The 22,964-nt window shown below is 26.4% G+C and overlaps 1 protein-coding gene across 1 annotated transcript in view; it reads left to right on the top strand.

The window, feature by feature from the left end:
- Positions 1-22,964, top strand: part of LOC107456358 (serine/threonine-protein kinase ATR) — a 101,573-nt gene that overhangs the window by 9,211 nt on the left and 69,398 nt on the right. The window contains exons 7-20 of the mRNA XM_043049703.2: positions 2,989-3,103; positions 3,993-4,135; positions 9,064-9,193; positions 9,595-9,774; positions 9,860-9,945; positions 10,872-10,959; positions 11,223-11,305; positions 11,838-11,850; positions 16,324-16,374; positions 16,888-16,985; positions 18,251-18,349; positions 19,218-19,267; positions 20,314-20,415; positions 20,500-20,614. Of these exons, the coding sequence (XP_042905637.2) occupies positions 2,989-3,103; positions 3,993-4,135; positions 9,064-9,193; positions 9,595-9,774; positions 9,860-9,945; positions 10,872-10,959; positions 11,223-11,305; positions 11,838-11,850; positions 16,324-16,374; positions 16,888-16,985; positions 18,251-18,349; positions 19,218-19,267; positions 20,314-20,415; positions 20,500-20,614 (1,353 nt within the window). The remainder of the gene's footprint in view (positions 1-2,988; positions 3,104-3,992; positions 4,136-9,063; positions 9,194-9,594; positions 9,775-9,859; positions 9,946-10,871; positions 10,960-11,222; positions 11,306-11,837; positions 11,851-16,323; positions 16,375-16,887; positions 16,986-18,250; positions 18,350-19,217; positions 19,268-20,313; positions 20,416-20,499; positions 20,615-22,964) is intronic.

Genomic DNA, 22,964 nt, shown 5'->3' with positions numbered 1-22,964 from the left:
TTTGCGAACAACATATTAGCAAACATTCATGTTCGTTGCCCAGGCGTTCATAATTCATTATTCAATGAGTAGGTTAAATGAATGGGAATGAATTATCCTCAGTTATTTATTTAGTCAACATATAACACATTTTTGGAACTCTAATCAGTTATAAAATTGATAACTAACAAATGAGGTCGGTCCCCACACAACACTTATGCACCTAAAATTAAAATAATAAAACCATGAATAATTTATGGATCATATGCAAGATTTCAGAATTGTAGTCAGTTGTTTTTTTTTTAATTTTCTTACTGTTAAGAGTTTTCAAAAGTCTTGTATGTGCAGTAACTTTTTATAAGAACTAATTCACGTGTTTTGAACATTGTTTTGTGTGTCCTTTTTTCAGCAACGTATTAACTCCCGATATAAAAGTCTGCTTGTGCCTGTTTTATTTTAGCCTCCTGCTCTCCAATATTAAGAAACAAAAAAAGTTTGCAGGCTTTTTCATACAGAAATTTTAAAAAATGTATAAGAAGAAAATGCGAAGAAAACTGCTAATAATAGATATTGAAATTTATATTTTAAAAAAAATTGATGACGGGTGTCTTTTTTAAGCACTTTGCGGATCATCTGTGAATTCGCTTATCCGCACTTTGTCGGCCACTCAATTCCATGGATAATCGGGAGTTTACTGTATAAATAATTCTTTCTTTTTTTTTTAAATCATATAAAAAAACATTCTAACTGGAGCATTTTTATGTTTAATTACTAGAGCATTTTTTAAATAATTTAATTTTTTATACTTTATTATTAAACTGCTTATTTTAGAGACATAATTTACTGAAATTTTGAATTTTTTTAAGTAATAATTTTATTGAAATGTTATTTAATGCAAGTTATAATGTAATTGACTCATGTCCTATTTATGCAATGTTTTTATCTTTTAACATTTTTTACAGTATATTATATAAATATTGTATCTCTTCTTTAATGGCTTTACAGCCCTGAGTAGCTCTACTGAAATAGTTTTCCTCTGGCTAATCTTTTATTAACTACAGTCCTCCTTTTTTTAATTTTTGAAAGTTCATTTTTTGATTATTTAAACAGTCTACCATCCTACAAATAGCCCATCTGTAGGTTGTAGTACTCAATTCACTAATTAGATTTATTTAATTGTAATACTGTCATCCTTCATAAGTATTACATTACCAGATTGACTAGGTAATAATTTTTTTCTGTCATTCAATTTTTGCAGTTTTTAATTGCGATTAAATTGTACTTGCATTCTGATAATGAGAATTTTAAAGTTATAGCTGAAAGCTAAATTTTAATATAGAAATTTTTTTTAATGTATTTTTTTCAATTCGTCTATAGTTTTTGATAAAGAGCTTACAGTTTCAGATGGGAGGCCTAGCTCTGCTACTTGCCATATATTGTTTGTTTTGATCATTTATTTTTTATTCATTGTGTTATAATTTAATCTCTATTGTTATCTAAATATTTATTTTTCACTTTAGGAAGTTGCTGTTCTTTTAAATTTAATTATTTAAATGATAATTTTACTTCAGTTTTTTTATTATATATAATGGGTTAACTTTATATCCCTTTTGACGCCCGGTGGCTGAGCGGTAGCGCTTTGCGCTGTCGTGCCTCAGGTCCCTGGTTCGGTCCTCGGGCCGGGTAAGGTTGACTCAGCCTTTCATCCCTTCAGTGGGTCGATAAATGAGTACCAAGCATACTTGGGAACTAAACACTGGGAGTTCCGCGTTCGGCTGACCACCTGACCTGAACATCTGCTCCTGTACCCCGGAGCCCAAGGTCAAGAAAACTGAGATGGACACAGTAGGCCTTGGTCCTCTATGGGCTGTCGCGCCACTGAGTTTAGTTTAGTTTTAGTTTATATCCCTTTAACAGTTGAGATTCTTATTTCAATATGTCCAGAAAGTTTCTATGTGAAATTTATTAAAATTAGCGAAACTTACAAACTTGCTTAGAAAATATATATAACTGTAAAATATGGTTGTGTGACTCATTTTATCAGAAAATTTTTTACTATTTTAAAGAAGAAGAAAAAGAAAATTTAATTGAATAAATTTTTGTAAATGCATTATTTAAAATTTTTAATTTTCTTTGAAGTTTTATTAAACTTTGTGTAATTAAAATAATACTCAGTCTATATCATTAGTATTTTATTTGAAAATATATTTCATTTACTACTTGTTTTTTAATGTGTCTGAATTGTTTCATTATTTTAGTAGAAAGTTTTTTATTTTTTTATCAGCACAGGAAAAAAATTTTATTATAGCATTTCATCATAACTGGGATGCTTTAATGGAAGCAATAATATATTTATGGTACAAAAGGTGAAGCAAAAATTATAATAATATTTTTGCTTAATGTTGTTTAATAATAAACAAATATTAAACTTCTAAAATTGCTTATTTTATCAAAACAAGAGAAACTTCATAACATTACGCTTTTCAAATATGCATTCTGTGATCTGAATCACTTTAATCATATTTTCTCTTATTTTGTCTTTTCTAGTGTTGCATCATATTTAGAATGCTAAAGTGTCTCCCGTTTATGTTTGGTGCAGCACCTACTCCTGGTTCTTGCGTCCTTAAATACAAAATTGCTTATTTGTGAAGAGTAATTGATCCTCACTTTACTAATTTTCCTCTTCACAAAGTTTAATAAATGTTGAAATTCAATGTCATTTTTGTTATATTATTTGTAATGTTGTAGCTCCATGACGTCCCTAAGTATAGTAAAATTGAGAATTATTTCAGATTATGAATCTACAATTTTTTTCTATTATGGTTTCAAAATATTATTCTAAAGATTGAGTCAATTCTATTATTAGTCTATGATTAATATTTTTTTAAATAATTTTTCACACTTTTGAAATTTTATGTAAAATAAGTACTTTTTTCAATAATTGGATTATTACTTTTTTATGTGTTGGTGAATTCATGTTTGTTATTTCTAATATTAGTGCTTATGTAGCTTTATTTTAGGGAAAATTACTTTAGATATTTCTCAATTCATTCCTGATCAGCTAATGAATATTTGGAAAATTTTTTGCACTCAAATTGAAATTGGTAGCTTAATTCTGAAAAAGGTATGAAAATATACTGCATGTTTTGCTTAAATATTCATATTGTTTCATAATTAAATGAGACTCATATAGTATATATTAGAAGAAAAAAACTTGTATATTTAATACAATTAATATAATTTTTCTTTGTCTGTATAAGTATTTTATTGTGATCTTAATGTGACTTTTAAAATAGGTAGAAAATTTACTTTACCAATTATTTTTGAAGGTGCTATCACCTTCATTTCTTTGTGTGATCTAATAGCCTTTGAAGTTTTGTATGATGCAAAAATTTAACTGAATAAAATTGTACATTTTAATCTTTTGGGATGCATTTAAAGGCACTTAAATTCAGCCTAAACATAGAAATACAATTTGTGCCCTCATTCTAAGTGATCATAGAAATTTAATAGAATGTGCAAAATTATGAATGTCATTAGAGCAGTGAATATTATAGTAATTTAAAATAAATCTTTAAAAAAAAATACAGATGCCTAAATAAATAAAATTTTATATCCTATTTACAATTCAAGATATTCAAATACAATAATCAGAAATTTTGAAATTGTTCATCAAGGACATTGTATCTTTTATAATTATGATTCCAACCCATTCTTTAAGCTTAAATGGATTTTTTTTTCTATCTGAAAATTCTCCCAATCATTCAGATTGAAAAAATAAATTTTTTTGAAGAAACCTTTAAATTGCAGTATTGTATCTCTGAATTGGTAACATTTAATATGAAAAAATAAGAAAACTATTTTTTTTGCAAAAAAAGGAAAAAAAAGTTCTTATTGTTACCCTGAAGCTAATGATTGAAGGGTTAAGTTTTCATCAGAAAAATTCGTTTTCGTATTTTAAATTATTTAATTTGGCAGTACAGATAATGACTTTGTTTTAATTTTATTTTCAGGAATCCTTCTTAGCATTAGAATTTTTTATAAGAAATTGTGGCCTGATATTTTCGCCTAGTCTTGTGAATTACTTGTTAAACTGTGTTGCTGCTGTCTTGAAATTTTGTATTATTTTCAAAGATGAGACTGCAGACTATTCAAGGTCTGTTTTTTCTTTATTTGTGATTTTGTTTCTTATCTCTATGAAATATTTTCCTATTAAAAAACTAATTGTTAAAAATTTGCACCCATATGAATAAATATACAGAATCAGGGTGTAATTAATCTTGGACTATTTGCCTGAGACCACTAAAATCCAACTTGGATTACCTTGAAATAGTAAAAAATTATGACTAAGGCACATCCTCTGTAATTTTTCATCAAATTTAACTCTCATAACTTTTTACTTTTAATATTTATTATAATGTTCTACTTATGATAAATGCATATGTTTAACACATTTATAAAAGCTTAATGATAAAACTTTGATTTGTATAAAGTTTCATTTGCATTATGATAAATGCAGATGTTTAACACATTTATAAAAACATAAAGATAAAATTTTGATTTGTATTAAGCTTCATTTGTATAAGTATTAAGCATTCATTGTTCAAATCTAAATGAGACATGTAAATGGACCTGTGAAAGAGTGTGTGGGCTAATGAAATATTTTAACTGATGGTCTTTTGGCCCATTAACTAAATCTAATTAATTTCTACCTCTGCAAAATTGTAACCATAATGCGATCAGGGATGAGATTTTTCCGCTTTTTAGCGCATTTCCGCTTTTTTCACTTTTATCTCTTAAATTTCAGCTTTTTTTATCAAAAATTCAGATTTTCTAAAAATTTCATTTTTTTATAAGTATTCCGCTTTTTCAGAAAATTCACCGATTTTCAAAGAGAAACAGAAAATTCAAACTACATAGCTACCAATCCTTTCTCATTTTTACTTATTTTAGCTATTTTCTCCCCTTTTACACGCAGCAGATAAGATTTTCCGAATTTTTTACCCGCCCTCCAGATAGATCCGATTTTCGTAGTTCAAACGACGCTGCTTCTGACAAGCCTTTTAGAGGTCCCAAGCCTGGAATCTGCTAATATCTCGATTCTTATTCACACGATTTTAATATCAAACATAGCTTTTCATATTTGCGTGTTGCGATTCTTATTCACGCGATTTGAATATTGTACGTTGCGATTCTTATTTACGAGATTTAAAAATCCGATATTGTGATTCGTATTTACGCCTTTTTAAAAACCTATGTAGCGATTCGTATTCACGCAAGTTTAAAATTCAATGTCTTGATTTGCTCATGCGGTTTATAATATCAAACATTGATTTTCGTATTTATACGTGATTTTAAAATAAGGCATTGGGATTCGCATTCACGCATTCTAAAAATTATGCATCATAATTCTTATTTATGCAATCTAAAAATTACGCATCATGATTCGTATTTACGCAATCTAAAAATTATGAATCGTGATTTGTATTTACGCGTTTTAAAAATTCTATATCCCAGTTTGTATTTTCTCATTTTCAAAATCGTATATCTAGTTTCATATTCATGTGATTTCAAAATCCATAATTGTTATTCATATTCACGCAATTTTAAGATCAACTATCGCGATTCTTGTAAGAAGTAAATTTTTTTTAAATTAGTTACTATAAAGGTGACTGTTTTTCTAACGACGATTATTAGTATATGTAAGTGTTACAACATCAGAGAAACTGGAAGGGAATATATTCAAAACTTACATTCTGTGCTTGCAAAGAAGAAAAAATAGGATTTGTCACAAGATGTTTGAAGATGGACTAACGACTAAATATAGCAAACATAAAAGATATAGCAAACAAAAGCAATCACTTAAAAAGGGATTTAATAAAAAAAAATTTTTGGGGAAAAAGAGTTAATTAACTCATCATCAAAATTTTATTTATAATTGCTGTTATTTATGCTATAAAATGCAAAATTCTTATCAAATAAAAAACAATTATCTAAACAGTTGCTGATTGTCATGTAATTTTTCAAACTAAAATAGCAATTTTTGTATGTTAAGGAGTTACTATATATTTCTACTTCACTGTTATTGATATGTTTCAGAGGGCTCTAGTTAGATTAGACTATAATATGAACATAATGATTCGGTCCATTGTTAAATTTTTTTTTTCCAATATAATTTAGAAAGTAATATTACTGATATATTTGCTATAAATCACATAACAGTATTTAGTAAAAGAAATGAAATATTAATGTATATTCTCAGTAGTTTTAATTTGCTAAACCAGGTAGTTTTTCAAGTAGTAATCGTCTCTTATGTGAACTGAGGAAAAATATAATTTCCAGCTTTATTTTTTCAATTGGTAATTTTTTTTTTCACTAAATGTTAAGTATGAATGTAATCGTGTTTATAATAATAGATTAGTACACAATTGTATGTCAACACATTATTTATTACCTTAAACTGTCTGGAATTTATTATTAAAGAGGGTTGCGCTTGCGTAGAATTTACTATCGTGGAAATTCAGCTTTTTTGCGTTTTGGCTAATCTTATCCCTGTGCGATGTAAAAGAAATATCAGTCAAATATTTGTTATTTTAAGTTACCAAAATTAAAGTTAAAAAAAAAAATTTTTTATTAAATAATTTTTTTTTCTTTCTTTTTATTTTATTTTAATGAATCTCTATTTGTTGTTTATAACAACTAATAGTTTTCACTCCTTAAACCTTTTTATATGATTATACAAAATTATTATTAATTTATATAAAAATTAAAAAGTAAAACTTTAGTTTTCTGTTAAATTGTGTAGAAATAAAATCTGTTAAATGTATAAGAAAACAACCTTATTCTGTGTCCAAAATTTTATTCAAATTTTTCGGTTATTCTTCATGAAACACCCATTCAAGTTAAATCTTGATGTGCTGATTCCCAAATTTATAAAATAATTAAAAAGAGAGTTGTAGAAAAAGTTTGGATTGCACTATTGATCTTTTCTTCTTCAAAAAGTACAATAAAAGTTGTTATGATGAATATTTTCGAATGGCAACATTTGGATCTGAATTTGTTTTTGAATTTTCATGCTCAACTTAACCCACTATACTTTTAAAATTTTATCATAAATATAGTACTTTTGTGAGGGAGTAATTAATAAGTGATCTACTTACTTGTTGGATACACTTAAAATTAGTAATTTTTAAGTTAGATTTTATTCTTAAAACATACTTTCCCTATAAATATAGCATTTTCTCAATGGATTTGAATTTAATCCCCTTTCTTAAAAATATAAAACCTGAGAAAAAGTGGTTTATAATTTTTTATTATATTTTAAATTCTTATTAATTTTCTTTTTTATTGTAAAAAGTAATTTAGTGAAATGACTCATTCAAGTAATGTTTTGATAAATTAATGCCTTACACAAACTAAATAGGTAAAGTGAGAGTTTTAATTACAATATTTAATGAGTTTTAGAAGTTAAGTTGCATATCTCCCAAGTCTCCTTTTTTTTAACGAAGACTCCTGTGTTTTACGACTATTTACCAGTATATTCTCGAAATTCTCCGTATTTGTTGAAGAAATTTAAAAATAAAAAAATTTGGTGAAAAAATATCCACTGTTGGCAAAAATACTTTGTATTCCTCAACAGATGGTGGTGTTGCCAGTATTGCAATATGTTGAGTGTTTATAGTTTAAGTAATTATAAATAACGGTTTAAAAAAATCTTCTTTAGATTAAGATTTATCTATACATTATTTACTTCTCTAAATCTAAGTGTTTATATTATTTCCAATTTTTAATTTCGCTTTGACTTACATAATTATGCATGATGTATCAAAACTTTACTTGTAACCTAAAAAATGTCGCTCATGAAATCTCCAATATTTTATTTCTCCAATATTCGCAAGTACGTAGTTGCCATTTTTTGATTTTCAACAGTCAACTTTTTTTATGTTCTTTGTCATGACTTGAAATTGCTTTTGTCATGAGTTAAATACACATTGAATAAGAAGTAAAGCATTCCTACAACAGCCAATTGTTGACCAAGGGGATCATTGAGATTAAGGCCTCTCAATTTAATGATAATTTTCATTATAATTGCTATGTGGTTAGCACTGACCACCTTTATTTCTCAAACTGATTCTCGTTGATCTGAGTAAGTTTTAGGGAAAAACTAGGGATATAGAACCCAATACTTCACAATGGCAGCTCACTGCCTTATTCACTCTGCTATCATGGGACTCATTGCATTCTGATTATTATTTTTTTTTTTTAAAAAAGCATGTGTATGTGTAATTTCTGTTTATGTGTATAATCTATTCTCAATGGATTTAAATTTCATACTTATGATACTTGATAATTTACTGGAATATAGTGGAGATGATAAATTATGAAAAAGATTCATCGTAAAATGTAGATCAAAAGAAAAAAAATTTTTGCAAATTTTCTTTTCATGATATTTGAATGTTTGTGCCAGATATACATTCATACTTAATAAATCAGCTTAAAATTCTATTGTAAAATTTGATAATTTCACAGATTGAAAATATTTTTTGGTGACTGACAATTATTATTATCATTTTGCTATTTATTAAAAATTAATTTAAACCTTTTATAATTTTCCCATTGCAAGAAAATGTCATATGTTAAAAATCTTTTTCAATTTTATAGTTGATCTAATTTTTTTCTGAGACATAATAGTCTTAAAGTTTAAAATTATTTTTCAGTCAATATCTCTGTAATACTTTATTCTCGCTGTCTATATAGCAGAAAAGTGTTTGTTTTGTTTATTGTTATAAACACCTTTCTACATTGTAAGTCTTTTTTTTCTCACTAATATAAAAAAATACTATTCTTTAAAACTATTTGCTACACTAAATGAATAATTATTGTTTTGTGAAAAATGTCTTTAATCTCTGAAATATATGTTTACTGATGCATTCGAAGCTGTGTGACTTATTTGCAATTTGTCTACTCATTAAAACATTTATATTTTTTAGGATATAGCTTTTCTTTTACTTTAAATGTTTAGATTGGAACTCATGAAATATTTAACTAATGCATCTGCTTTTTTTTCTTCTTTTTTTTCTATAGAGAGCTCTTAGAGTTAGAAGATAGTATTGCTTTATTTTTGCCGGCACTTACTGATGCTTTCGAAAAACCAATGAACAAATATACATTAAACACTGCTTCTTCGTGTAAATTTCTTCAAATGTTTATGAAGGTAAAATATTTTTTCTCGTATCCAATTTGGTTATTTCATGGCTTAGAATTTATTTTTATAATCTTAAAAGTATTATTCATCACATTTATGTTTTACTCTCAGTTACTTTAAAATTATCTGACTGGAATTTAATTGAGCATTAAAGCTCCCTAATTTCTATTTTAATAAACATTTAAAACTCATGATCCTGTCAACTATAATTTTTCAGCCTCATTTAAATAAATAATTAAAATAATTTTTAATGAGTTAGTTGAAAAACATTTAAATGTTAGTGTCTGTTTATGTTATTGTTTTATTATATTTGTTTCATAATTTTTATTATCGAAAAATTCTTTTAAGTGATGAAAGTATTTATTTGTTTATTATTGTTACTTAGTTCTATAACTTTGTGTTATTTTTAGACCATTTTGCTTCCTGGGTTTATGAACACAAAAGATGACTTTCAATTGTCTGTCGTTAATAGCCTTGTTTGTTTGTTGAAACATAGCCGTAAAAATGGATATCCAATGCCCTATAATACTCAACAGAAATATTCTGAATCTTTGTTAAAGTTGTTTCTTACAAATTCGAAAGAACATAAAGTAATTAGTTGTATGACTATAAGCAATTATAAATTTAAAATTTGAATTCAAAAGTTATAATGTTTTTATTATGCATTTGTTTCAGGCTTTAATTCCTCTGCTAAAATATTTTATTTTAATTGAATTTGAAGATCATTCTTCTTCTGAAGCTCCTATAAGAAGTCTTGAATCGTGAGTTATTTCTTTTTAATTATTCCTTTTTTTTGTATAAATAAAAATGGGAGATTTTAGTCTATTTGTAATATTTATTTGACAGTTTTGTAGAGCGACCCTTTAATATTTTACTGCATATTAATTAATCATCAAAGTCGCCGATGTTTCCATCAGAAAATAAGTTACTTAAGAACTTCACACTTTAACCATCTATCAGTTTTTCTATGTCAGGAATCACAATTTAATGAGCATACTTTCCCATAAAGCAAACTTGTTCATCTTGTTCTAAAAAATAGAAATGTGTATATTAAAAAAAAGCATTTAAATAAAAAAATCCAATCAAAATCACACAAATTTGATTGGAAGTGAGAATTTAAGACCTTTAATTCTTTGATTGAATAGTTTTGCAACTAATACAACTTCACTTCCTAAATATTATTTCAAAAAATAATAACTGTGCATTTTAAAATTTCGTTGATTTTTTAATGCTTTTAATTATTATTTTTTTTTAAATTTTTGAAATGACCATATAAAACTTCTATTTGATATTAAGTATTTAATAAAAATAGATATCATATATATTTAAACTTTGTATTTTTTTATTACGTACAAATTCAATATTCATTGTCTTCTAAAATTGGACTTGCAACTTAGTATTATATAATATTTTTAGTCTTTCTATTTAAAGCACTCCTCCTGCCACTACGTTTAGGGTTTGTTGCTATAGAAACAAAAACAAAAAAAAACATGTTAGAGATGGAAGCTTATGATGCATCTTTCACTTACAATCTAATCTTGTTCTAAGTATTTACCCTACGCTCTTACTTCAAATAGTTCATCCTCGTAACCTTAGTCCCTGACTGTGCTTCAGACAACTGACATGGGGAGTTTTTTAGATAGACTATAAATGCTTAATAGTTAAAAAAATATTTTCATTTCTTTAGGTATTCTTCATTTGAAAATATGTCTCATAAATCTAAAACATGGCAACAGTTGTATGAAGATGTACTTAGCAAACTGTGTTCAAATAATGTAAATATATTATTTTCAATCATAGTTTTGATTATTTAGTATGTTATTGAATTCTAATTGTGAGTTTTTTGCAGAATAATTGTTTTTAATTTTATTTTAATATTAAATCTGTCTTCACACCTTTTGTATGAAAATTGTTTTTTTAAGAATAGATTTATATTTTTCGTTTTTTTTTTTTTTTTTTAAAAAAAACACTGTTAGGTTATTACTCTGTGTTATATATTTTTATGTATAAGTTTTAAAGGTAATATTTTTTCTTTCAGCTAAGTAATTTAGAAAAGGTTATTGCTCCCATGGCAATCATGATTCATTGTTTCTGCAAAGTTGCTCATTCTGATAAAGTTGAGTAAGTAGATAATATGAAGTTTCAATTCATATGTGTATATACCACATAGAGAGAGTGTTGTGTGTGTCTTGAGTCATTTAGGTTAAAACTCTTTAAAATATTAAATTTAGCTATAATAACTTTATTAGTCTTTATTTAATTTAGTTTTGCTACTTTTTTTCACGATTAGCATAACAATTCTTTTTTATAAATATAAGAAAAAATATTATTATTTTAGGTTTAGATTTAGGTGACATCTGCACCTGTTTTTGAAGATTTTTTTTATTGCCAGGTTAAGCAATAAATGATAATAATCTGGTGCCTGTTAGAACGTAGTCATCACAGAGATATAAGTAGAATTATGGGAGATTCAAACATAAAGAATGATGTAGGTGAGATTGTGTTGGAGGTGGATATCTGGCATTGTGCGTAGATAGATTTGACAGAATGCAGATTGGAGGAAAAAATGATTGGCATAATGAATGTTCTATTAGTGTTTTACTTTCTACCTAAGATTTTCTGCAGGAATTTAATTATTAAATTTTTGTTTTAGGGTTGAATTTTGTGTGAGGTTAGTTTTCTGCAGACTTATTATTTTGGTAGGCATTTTGGTTTTGTGATGTGATTTTGAGTCACATTTGTGTGAGTTTGAATGTTTGGTTCTTTTAAATGTATTTTTATTATAAATAAGGTGCTGGCCAAGTGGTTAGTGTGTCTGATTGCAAAGCTGAAGACTGCAGGTTGGAATCCTGCTCAGGGCATGGCTGATTCTCTCTGTGTGTACGTCTTTTGTTGTGTGTGAATCTGGCTCACTTTATGAACAGTTATCTATAGTGTGAGTAATGTTGCTTGCCTCCATGACTTTGGTCACAAGGTGCTCACCAGTTATCGCAAAATGAGCTAATACTTTCTGCACCTTCCATGTTGTGGAACCATAAGTTCAGTGCCTGCTGTTAAAAATAATTATAAATAAGGTTTTCTTTATGTATGCAAAGCTTTTTGTGGAGATAGCGGGTGGTGAGTAAATTTTTTTATAGTTTGATTCAAAAACTTAAGTTTTGTTATGGTTAGTAGTTTTTGAAAAGTTTTGTGTTTTGGGTGATGACTATTTATGAATTGGTTTGATCAAAGATGAGGCCGTAAAATGAAAGTTTAAATATTTGTGGATTGCTCTTATGAATAATTATAGGCTTATCTCTAGAAAGATTCCTAGGCATGGATTACATTCTAGCTGAGCAACGAGTTTTATCTATTTATGTTTTGGAGTATTTACAAAATGCATGCTTTGTATTAAAAAATGACCATAAGACAAGTGGACTTTAAATTTATGAGAGTTGCAATATTTGATTCCGTTTTTAGCATGTGACAAAAGAGGTGCCCATAACTTTATGCAGAAGTGATTGGTGGGAAAAAATAGCCAAATATCAAATGCTGAAGCCTGACAAATCTCTTCCTTATTTTTATACAGCAATTAACTTAAAATTGTTGATTTATTTTATAATGTTTAGTTTAAAAAAATTATGTTAATGATCAAAAAGTAACATAAGCAAATTTTAAATTTGTTTATTGATTTATATTTGTTGGACTTAATATTTTCCTGTGAAAACTGCACTATCATTATATAATATATATAAAAGCAGGGGTCTGTCCACACATTTTGTGAAAGGTCCGTTTTTGTAAAATTGTGAAAAAATTACTCATAATTTGTGAATATGAAATAAACGTTAAGTCACAAACTTTCAACCAGGGTCCGTTTTTGTGAATTTGTGCCGTTATTGCAAGAAAACTTTTTCAAGGAGATTTTAAAGATTATGCAAGATTATGCTCAACACTGTAAAATTATAATTAAAAAAATTAAATTTTAAAAGATGAACAGCAATTACAGCTACTAAATTAGCGATGCAACATACAAATATTTGGTATTTAGTCTATACTGCTGAACGAAGAATATTCATTTCGGACGAATAAAGGAAGAAGCATCTGCTGAAGACAAAATTTAGTTTGTTTTCATCTGTCTTTCGTTCCCCCTTCCTGGGAAGGGTTTATTCGATTAACAAAACAATAATGAAGATAAACAAATTTGTGAAGGGTCCGATTAAAAGAAAATTTTTTTTTTGAAAGGTCCGATTTTAAGTTAAAATATTTTGTGAAGGGTCCATTTTTAAGTTAAAATATTTTGTGAAAGGACCGTTTTTATGAAAAGATATTTTGTGAATAACGAACCCAAATTTCCTCTAAACAGACTCCTGAAAAGTATATATATATATTTACTTATGATTTGTGATTTATTAATTATTGCATTTTTTCATTAGTTGTTGCTTAAATTTATTTCATTAATAATTTCATTAACTATTGCATAAANAAGCTATTTTTCTGCTTTAATTATGTTTGCAGGTGGAAGTGTAGCCAAATATATATGAAATTTCCACCTCCCAACAAGAATGAAAATCATAATTTAAGAAAATAATTGTATTTTATTAAAATAATTATTTTGTATTTACTAAAGGAATCAAGCATGTCTCAATAATTATTAAGACAATTTATACAAAATTTATTTAGATTTCTGTAAATTTAAAGGAGCTTTGTAACGATTATCTACGAAATATTGTAGGAAATAATAACATTTATAAATAGAACTCTAAGAAAATAATAAAAAAAACTTAAAAACTTAAAACTTAAAAAAATAATTACAAAAACTTTAATGAAAACGTTTTTTTTATTATTTTTTTTAAGAAAAAGCAATCAAAAAGCAAATGCATTTCGTTTCGTTAAACCTTTTATGTATATTCACAAATAATTTAATGCGAAAAATTTCAAAATCCTTTTAAAAGTAAAAATGTATGCTTTGCAGAAAATTTTTTTAAACATTTTTATAAACAATTTTTAAATAGCATAAAATTTTTTACTTACTATGTATAACATATTATTAAAGTAATCCGTACAGAAAAAATAAAATGTTTACATAATTTTCTTTATAGTATAAAATATTTGGTTGTCTAATTTCATTGCGAAATTTGGTGAAGTAGATTCTAAGCAAAAACTTTCTAAAGATTACTGTTAGTTTTGACATATATATATATATATATATAAATGAAGTATGAGGGTGAATGGGGAAAAGAAGCAATTTTTTTCTTCTCCTAATCTATATTTAGGCTATTTACTAATTTCTGCTTTTTTCCTGCCGTCTTCTGATGCTCATAACGTCAGAATTTCTTGCAAGCGATCTTCGATTTTTTGCATGAGCTTTGTGTACTCTCAATGCAATGTTTCTCTGAATTGTATTTTTTTGTTGTTGCTGTGTTTACCTTATTATTATGGTGTGTTATTTATATTATCCTCTATTCTTAACTGCTAATAAGGATACTTATTCTAATAAGGATTATTAATTTTTTATTTTAATGTTTAATTTCTCACATGAAATTTTCACTGTTTGTAAGTAAAATTCAATTCTTCCAATTCGTTTTTTCCTCAAGAATTATGAACCGTAAATTTACATTGAAATTACTAACAAAGTACAGACAGTCACAATAAAGTAATAGTAAGAATCAGATATTAGAATTCATATTTCAGAAATCGTAATTCCCATTAAAGGGGTTTACAACCATTCAATCGACACTCCACAGTGTTATAATTTATTATTTGCTTGTTTTCAAACACAAATTTTGTATACTTGTGTTTTTTATGGAAAAAAGATTAGAGTAGAAGAGAGGGCTATTTTTATATGAGACTTGGGGGAAAAGGGAAATCGAAATTTTTATGACTTTTGACCAATGAATTCAATGTTAAATTGTATTATGCACTGTAACAACTCTGCTTTTTCAATATTGCTGTGGGGCCAGATGCTTTACCAATAGATATGCCCACAATCTTTATAATGCATTTGCTTCTTGGAGGTATTTCATATTATGAATTAAGCTTGGGTAATATTTATTCATTATTTACTCATTTCTGAAATTTTCAACAATAGTTTAAAACAGTGGTTCCCGAACTTTTTTGTCTCGTAGACCCCTTGCCACGTTTTTCGGTTTTGGGTGGACCCCCTGCTTATATGATATTGATTTTTTGTAAATTCGTCAAATTCAATTGTATTTTTGACAGCTGGTATACTGTAGAGAAGTTTAGTGTCAAAAACTTAAGAAAAAGACACATGTTAATTTTATACATTTATTAATTGAATTCAAACTAATTTAATTACTAATTTAATTTAATTAATATGTAAAGGGAATAAACTAGTGCACTATAAAACCCGTATTCCGCTACTAATATTATAATTGCGGAAATAAGTTTGTATACGAAACAGTAGTAGTGTATTATCGATCTGTTTATTACGTTTTCATGTAAAAACTAAGCAACAAATCTCAGTGATCTTGTGAGCAGATAAAGTTGGAGGTCTAGCTAGCTGAAAAGTTGACACAGGCTAGGCTACAATTTACCACTTAAAAATACTTTTTTGTTACGAAATAAAACCTTACATGCAGAGAAAATAAAAACGTACACGGACAGAGCTGCAGGCAACTGCTAGTTTATAATAATTCAATTTCATCTATCAAAAAATAATTCTTATAACTTAAATTTTAATAAAATTTTTGCGTCATAGCTACTTTTATAAATTATGTAGAATGTTGATAGATATATGTCTTTATATAAGGTAGCATAATGTAAGTAAATAGGTACTATCAGTGTATGTTGATTGTTCCATTCATGAAATGCCAAAATTAAAAGTCACAACCTGCTTATATGAGATGCACTATCATTGACCCCCATTTTTTTTCTTCATTTGACATGGACCCCTTGTAGGTTGTCGTCGACCCCTGGGGGTCGATGTAGACCACTTTGGGAATCACTGGTTTTAAAGTTGAAATGATGAAAGATGAAGATTGAAAAGATGCAGTTTGAGATATCATGTCACTAACGTTAAAGTCTGAATGGGAAATGTGTTTTTATTTTACTGTTGCTATTTCTGAACTTTTATCAGCAAACAGTCCATAAGTTTTTTGGTCAAGCTGATAAGCTTTAAATTTGAATGATTTATTTTGTAGAATCTCTTTGCTTTACTTGCAGAAGCTTTGGCATTAAAAGAGAAGTTGGAAGTAATAGAATATTATGAGAGAGAAAAATATGGTGTTCAAAAGTTGGTTGAGTATTTGAAACAATAATTTTTTTTGCAACTTTCTTTGAATTTTGATCAATATAATTTTATTAAAAAGCAGTAACAGCTAGTTGTAGATCAGGGGAATCATGTGTAGGTCTCATTATTTTGTGATTAAACGAACTGATTGTGCAGTTTTTACAACCAATGACTTGAAATGGCATGACAATTATTTAAATCCATTCAGCTGTATAGAAAGCAGTAAAAATATATATATATATAATAAGCATATGACCATGGGTAATCTGTGATCACAATAATGTAATCACAATTTTCTCTTTTTTGTAAAAAATTTTAATATTTTTTTAATAGTATTTTCAGTTTATTAATTGTAATGAATGTTCTATCTTTTTTCTTTCTTAGAAGTTTGTGAAAGAAGGTGCATTAAAACATTTGTAAGATTAAATATCCACGTTTCAAGTTGTAACTTGAATAATTTTCTTTCTCTTTGTAGAATCAAAATGAAGATTTACAACCTTCGATCCTGAAAATGATTCCATCTTTCTTATTTTCATCAGTTTTTCGACATAAAATCTTAATAGATTTGAAAGAGTAAGTTTAAGTTGCTCTGAAATTTGACGTCGCATTTCATTGTATTGTACAAAGTCATCTGTTCTTTTGTTCTTTTTTTAATACAACTATGTACTGTGCTCAAAAAAACGAACCACCATAAATAACTTTTGATCTAATGATTGATCTTCACATTCTAGGACTCAATCTTAATGGCTGGAGGGGGTGACCTCAAATATGCTAATTATTAAGAGTAGACGATATTTGAAGTTACGAAATCAGTCGCAAAAACGTACTTTCTCTAACTAAGCATACCTTTTTTTTGACGGATTCAGATTTCTGACCCCCAAAATATCGGAAGTAGCCACAATCTGGAAAATATGATCCCAATAATTTGGTGAGGAGAGCACTCCAAAGTTTGGATTCCTTAATGTTAATTTTACTTTTTGCATATTTTGTTATATTTTGAGAACTTTTTAAGCAAATTTAAAAAAATTTGCTCACAATTATAAAATTCTTTTATCTAATAATAATTCCCTGCAAAAAAATTTCTTTATTAAATATTTTTTATTTTTTATTTATTTTAATTAATTGGCAAAAAAGTTTTAAATTGTAAGGTATAAATTTTTTGCATCATTTTAAAGAAAATAATTTTGCGTGGCAAAATACAAAATTTGAAAAAAATCGATCAATTAGTTCCTGTGAAATCGAATTTTAATTATCTGACTTTTTTGAAATTCAATTTCTCCAGAACTATTCAACCGATTTTACTCCAATTTTGTATTTTGCCATGTAAAATTAAATTCTTTAAAATGATGTAAAAGTTATATACTTTGCAATTCAATTTTTTTTTACCATTATTAAATGAAATAACAAAAAAATAAATCTGTAATAAAGTTTATTTTTTGCATGGGAATTATGTTTGAATAAATGAATTTTATAACTGTGCACAAAAATCTTTCAATTCTATTAAAAAGTTCTTGAGATATAACGAAGTATGCAAAATGTAAAATTAACATTAAGGTGTCCATATTTTCCGGATTGCGGCTACCTCCTATACTGTTGGTGTCAGAAATCCGAATCCGTCGAAAAAAAAGGTGTGTTCATTCAGAGAAAGTACGTTTTTGTGTTCTGATATCGTAACTTAAAATATTGTCTGCACTTATTGATTAGCATATTTGAGGTCACCCCCTTGATCAAAAGATCATTAGATCAAAAAGTTCATCCGTGTGGTCTGTTTTTTATTTTGTGAACTGTACAATCTGTGTGCGCTGTATAAACTAATGTTACATTTTATTTTTTTTTAGATGTTTCATGAGAATGAATAAACATGATTCTGTTTTTGAAGTTGCTAAATCATTTCCACTTTTGATTTGCATTTTTTCTAATACAACTACTTTATCCAGGTATATAGTATTTTTTTTTAAAAAAAAAATAGATCCTTGTTTAATTTTTTTTTCTTTTTGTACAGATGGATAAAAAAAAAAGAAAAATTAATCTCTGGATAATATATGATGAATTTATTTGATGTATTCTATCTGCATGTTAAAGGAGCAGAGTTAGAGTGCAATACATGTGTAATAATAACTATTTATTAAGTTAATAAAAATTCAGTACAAAAACAGTTTTTCTCCTATTGTATGATTTTTTTACAATAACATTAAATCAAATACTTTAAAAATATAGAAAAAATAAAATTTGAAGAAAAAAAACAAACAATGAAAGAATGTTATTTGTATGCATAAATGCTTCATAAAACACAAGTTTATTTTTTAAAACAATGTAGAAAAAAATTCATTTTAAATTTTGCAGTAATCAAAGATAACATTTAATTATTCCTCAAAGATATTGTTTCTTCATAAAAAATATTTCATTTTAACAGTAAGTATAATATTTAAAAAATATGTAGGGTGAGATGAAGTTTAGAAAATCTAAACTTTCTTAAGAGATATGTTTTAGATCAATAAATAAAAACACCCACAAATGCTTTCAATCAACTTGAAAAGAATAAGGTAGGTAACCCTTTGTCGGTAGAAAATGGAAGGATAAAAGAAAATTACAACCTTATACATGCAGAACTTTTGGTGGGTTAAACTCCATAATGTTAATTTTACTTATTGCATAGATAGATAGTGCAAAAATAGAATAAAATAAAACGGTAAAAAAAATAAGAACATATTTTTATTTGTTACATATTGTTTGTTAAATTTTTTATTTTTATAAAGTTTGCTTGTAACTTGTATGTTTGTTAAATGATTACTTAATTCTTTTTAGAAGTCTCATTGAAAAAGACTTGAAAATTGTATGTAAAAAGTGTACACTCGGTAAGTAAAACAATTAACTTACAGTTAATCTTTGTGTCAGGAGTAACAAAATAAGGAAATATATTTTATCTGTATTAATTTTTTATTTTATATTTCCTACACTATATCACCTTTTTTAATGTATTGTTAGATAATAAATTTACAGAATAAAAATCAAAACGATATTCTTAACTTTGAGAGTTCTTTAAATGGTTGAGGTTCGAAGTTCTCTATGCCCATCCTTAAAGACAGCTCTAGTGAACTAGTGAGAAAATATCTTTTTTTTTTAACCATATCCTCTATCCAAATATTGAATGATAATTAATGATTTTAAAATAAGGTGTTTCCTGATAAATACATGTATTTTTAGAGTCCTTGTTAAAAGAAATATTTACATGAGGGATCACAAGTAAGTAATTAAGTGAAAGAAAGATACGAAATCAAAAGAATCATGGTGGCAATCATTAAAATCAGTTTTATTGCTTGAAATTTGGAGATGTTTCTAATAATCACCTTTTTGATTCCTCTGGCAATTAAACAGGTTTTGAAGTTTTTAATCTTACTTCCTCTGTAAGAAGTTAAGAGCATTTTTGTCTTTTCCTCTCTTAAATACTAAATTTTAACCCATGATGTAAGGATTTTTTGTTTTTAAATTTCATTTTTGCCAAAAATTCTAAAATATTTATCAAGAGCAATGTAACTTACCTTGTAATGTAAACTTACCTTGTAATTATGATTTTAATAGCTTTTTTTTTTGTTTAAACATTTAATAAATATAAACATTTGAAAACGGTTAAACATTTAATTAAGAAAAAACTATGTTTATTTTCTTTTTGATTAAAATTTATTAGTGTTTTTATATTACTTCTAAGCAAATGCAGTTCTTAACTAGTTTAAGATTTCAGCTCCTGTACTTTTGGTGAATTTTCACATCGGAATACGCAACCAATCTCTGCCATTTCTGTTTCGTTATACATTGTTGTTAATATAATAAACTTTATTTGTTACTATTGTAATGTATATTTCAGTAACTAATATTTATTTTTATATTACTTTTTGTCTCACAGAATTTTGTACCTCAGAGGATACTGTTCCTCTATCTACTGTAAACTGCCTCTCTGACTTAATAGTTTTTTTACTGAATCATCCATCAGAAGTTATCCGCAAAGGTATATATTTTTTTCTTACTTCTAGTAAATTTATGCACGCTTTGATAAATTTTATTGTATAATTATTTTCAATTTTTATTTCAGAGTCCATTAAAAGTGTTGTGCCATTTTTATCTCACTTCAAAATAATCGAAAAAGTTTTATCTTCTGTAATGGAGAGAATGATAGACTCTGATCCTATTGTGAGATCAAGTCTTAGGTAAACAAGTTACTGTTGCTTACAAATATTTTCTTAACTTATAAAGACTGCTCTACAAAGGGAAAAAAGCATTTTACGAAAAAAGTTTTTGAATGGACAGCACATCGCTATTCGCTATTTATGTACCTCACTGTTGGAAACATAGTCTTTTAAAATTTAAGTCGATAAAAGAAAATTTTTTTTGGTACTATGAAAAGCAATTAAATTTAAATCATCATAATGTAATATTTTTTGTGAATGCAGAAAAATGTAATGAATTTGCTAGCTTTTTAAAATTTAGCAAGTACTTTCGTCTAAAAAGAAAATGTAATTTTTTTTTTTAATGAATTAAAAGATTTTTATTAAGTTTGTTATAGGAAGTTTATATATTTGTATTTAGGAAGAAAAATTATTGATAGTTATTTTTTGTTATTAATTAAACTAAAATAACATTAGCTAAAGGTGTTTCTTCTTAAGGAATTGTTAAAATAACTACACTGTAGAAAATATTACTGGGTCACCTTGTTCATTGGGAATATAGATAATTTTAGTTTATTTGTTTTCCTATTACACCCCAAGAGAATCATCGTATTTATAGAGTTGTAAATTTTATAAGTAATTTTACCAATACAGCATTAGCAATTTTAGTCACATATTCTAGTGCACAAGTGCCATAACCAGAAAATTCAGTTCAGTAAATTGCTACCCAGAAACTAGACAAAAACTTTACCAACAGTATTTTAGTTCGTTTTCAAAAAGAGGTTGCAATACTAAATCAATTAAATTGGATATTTAATTGATTTAATTTATTGGATATTAAGTTAGCTGTCCTAATATATACATTTCTTCGCTATTTAATTTTCATTTTGTTTTTAAATAAATTGTAGCTGATTATTTCAAATTCACTACAAGTACTCAAAGAAAATAGCTGTATAATAAAATGTAAAAAGTTTTATGATGCATTATTATTTCACTTCTATTTATTGTTTCATTTGAATATATGAATATAAAAATATAATGGCATTACTTCAAAACAAACTATTTGTTCATTAAAATATCATATTTATAAATATTTTTGCTGCTAAAATTTGNAATTAATACACGCTTTGATAAATTTTATTGTATAATTATTTTTAATTTTTATTTCAGAGTCCATTAAAAGCATTGTTCCATTTTTATCTCACTTCAAAATAATCGAAAAAGTTTTATCTTCTGTGATGGAGAGAATGATTGACTCTGATCCTATTGTGAGATCAAGTCTTAGGTAAACAAGTTACTGTTTCTTACAAATATTTTCTTAACTTATAAAGACTGCTCTTCAAAGGGAAAAGAACCATTTTGCGAAAAAGTTTTTGAATGGACAGCTCTTCGCTATTTATGTACCTCACTATTAGAAACATAGTCTTATAAAATTAGAGTCGATAAAAAAAAAAAAATTTGGTACTATGAAAAGCAATTAAATTTAAATCATCATAATGTAATATTTTTTGTGAATGCAAAAAAATATAATAAATTTGCTAGCTTTTTAAAATTTCACCAGTACTTTCGTCTAAAAAGAAAATTAAAAAAAATTTTTTTAATGAATTAAAAGATTTTTATTATTGTTATAGGAATTTTATATAATTGTATGAAAGAAGTTCTTTTTTGTTATAAATTAAACTAAAATAACTGTCTAAAGGTGTGTCTTCTTCAGGAATTGTTAAAATAACTACACAGTGGAAAATATTATTGGGTCATCTTGTTCATTAGGAATTAAGATAATTTTAGTTTATTTACTTTCCTATTACACCCTGAGAGAATCATCATATTTATAGAGTTCTAAATTTTATTAGTAATTTTACCAATACAGCATTAGTAATTTTGGCCACATAATCTAGTGCACAAGTGCCATGACCAGAAAATTCAGTTCAGTAAATTGCTACCCAGAAACTAGACAAAAGCTTTACCAACAGTATTTTAGTTTTTTTTTTTTCAAAAAGAGGTTGCAATACTAAATCAATTAAATTGAATATTTAATTAGATTTAATTTATTGGATATTAAGTTAGCTGTCCTAATATCTAAATTTCTTCACTATTTAATTTTCATAATGTTTTTAAATAAATTGTAGCTGATTATTTCAAATTCACTACAAGTACTCAAAAAAATAGCTGTATAATAAAATGTCAAAAGGTTTTATGATGCATTATTATTTCACTTCTATTTATTGTTTCATTTGAATATATGAATATAAAAATATAATGGCATTACTTCAAAACAAACTATTTGTTCATTAAAATATCATATTTATAAATATTTTTGCTGCTAAAATTTGACTGTCATCGTGCACCTTTTTAGCAACATTTTGGTTAACTAAGTAGCCTTGTAGCTAGC

Source organism: Parasteatoda tepidariorum, chromosome 7 (genome assembly GCF_043381705.1).
Source record: "Parasteatoda tepidariorum isolate YZ-2023 chromosome 7, CAS_Ptep_4.0, whole genome shotgun sequence".
In the NCBI taxonomy this organism is placed as follows: domain Eukaryota; kingdom Metazoa; phylum Arthropoda; class Arachnida; order Araneae; family Theridiidae; genus Parasteatoda; species Parasteatoda tepidariorum.
This window is presented reverse-complemented; position numbering and strand designations above follow the sequence as displayed.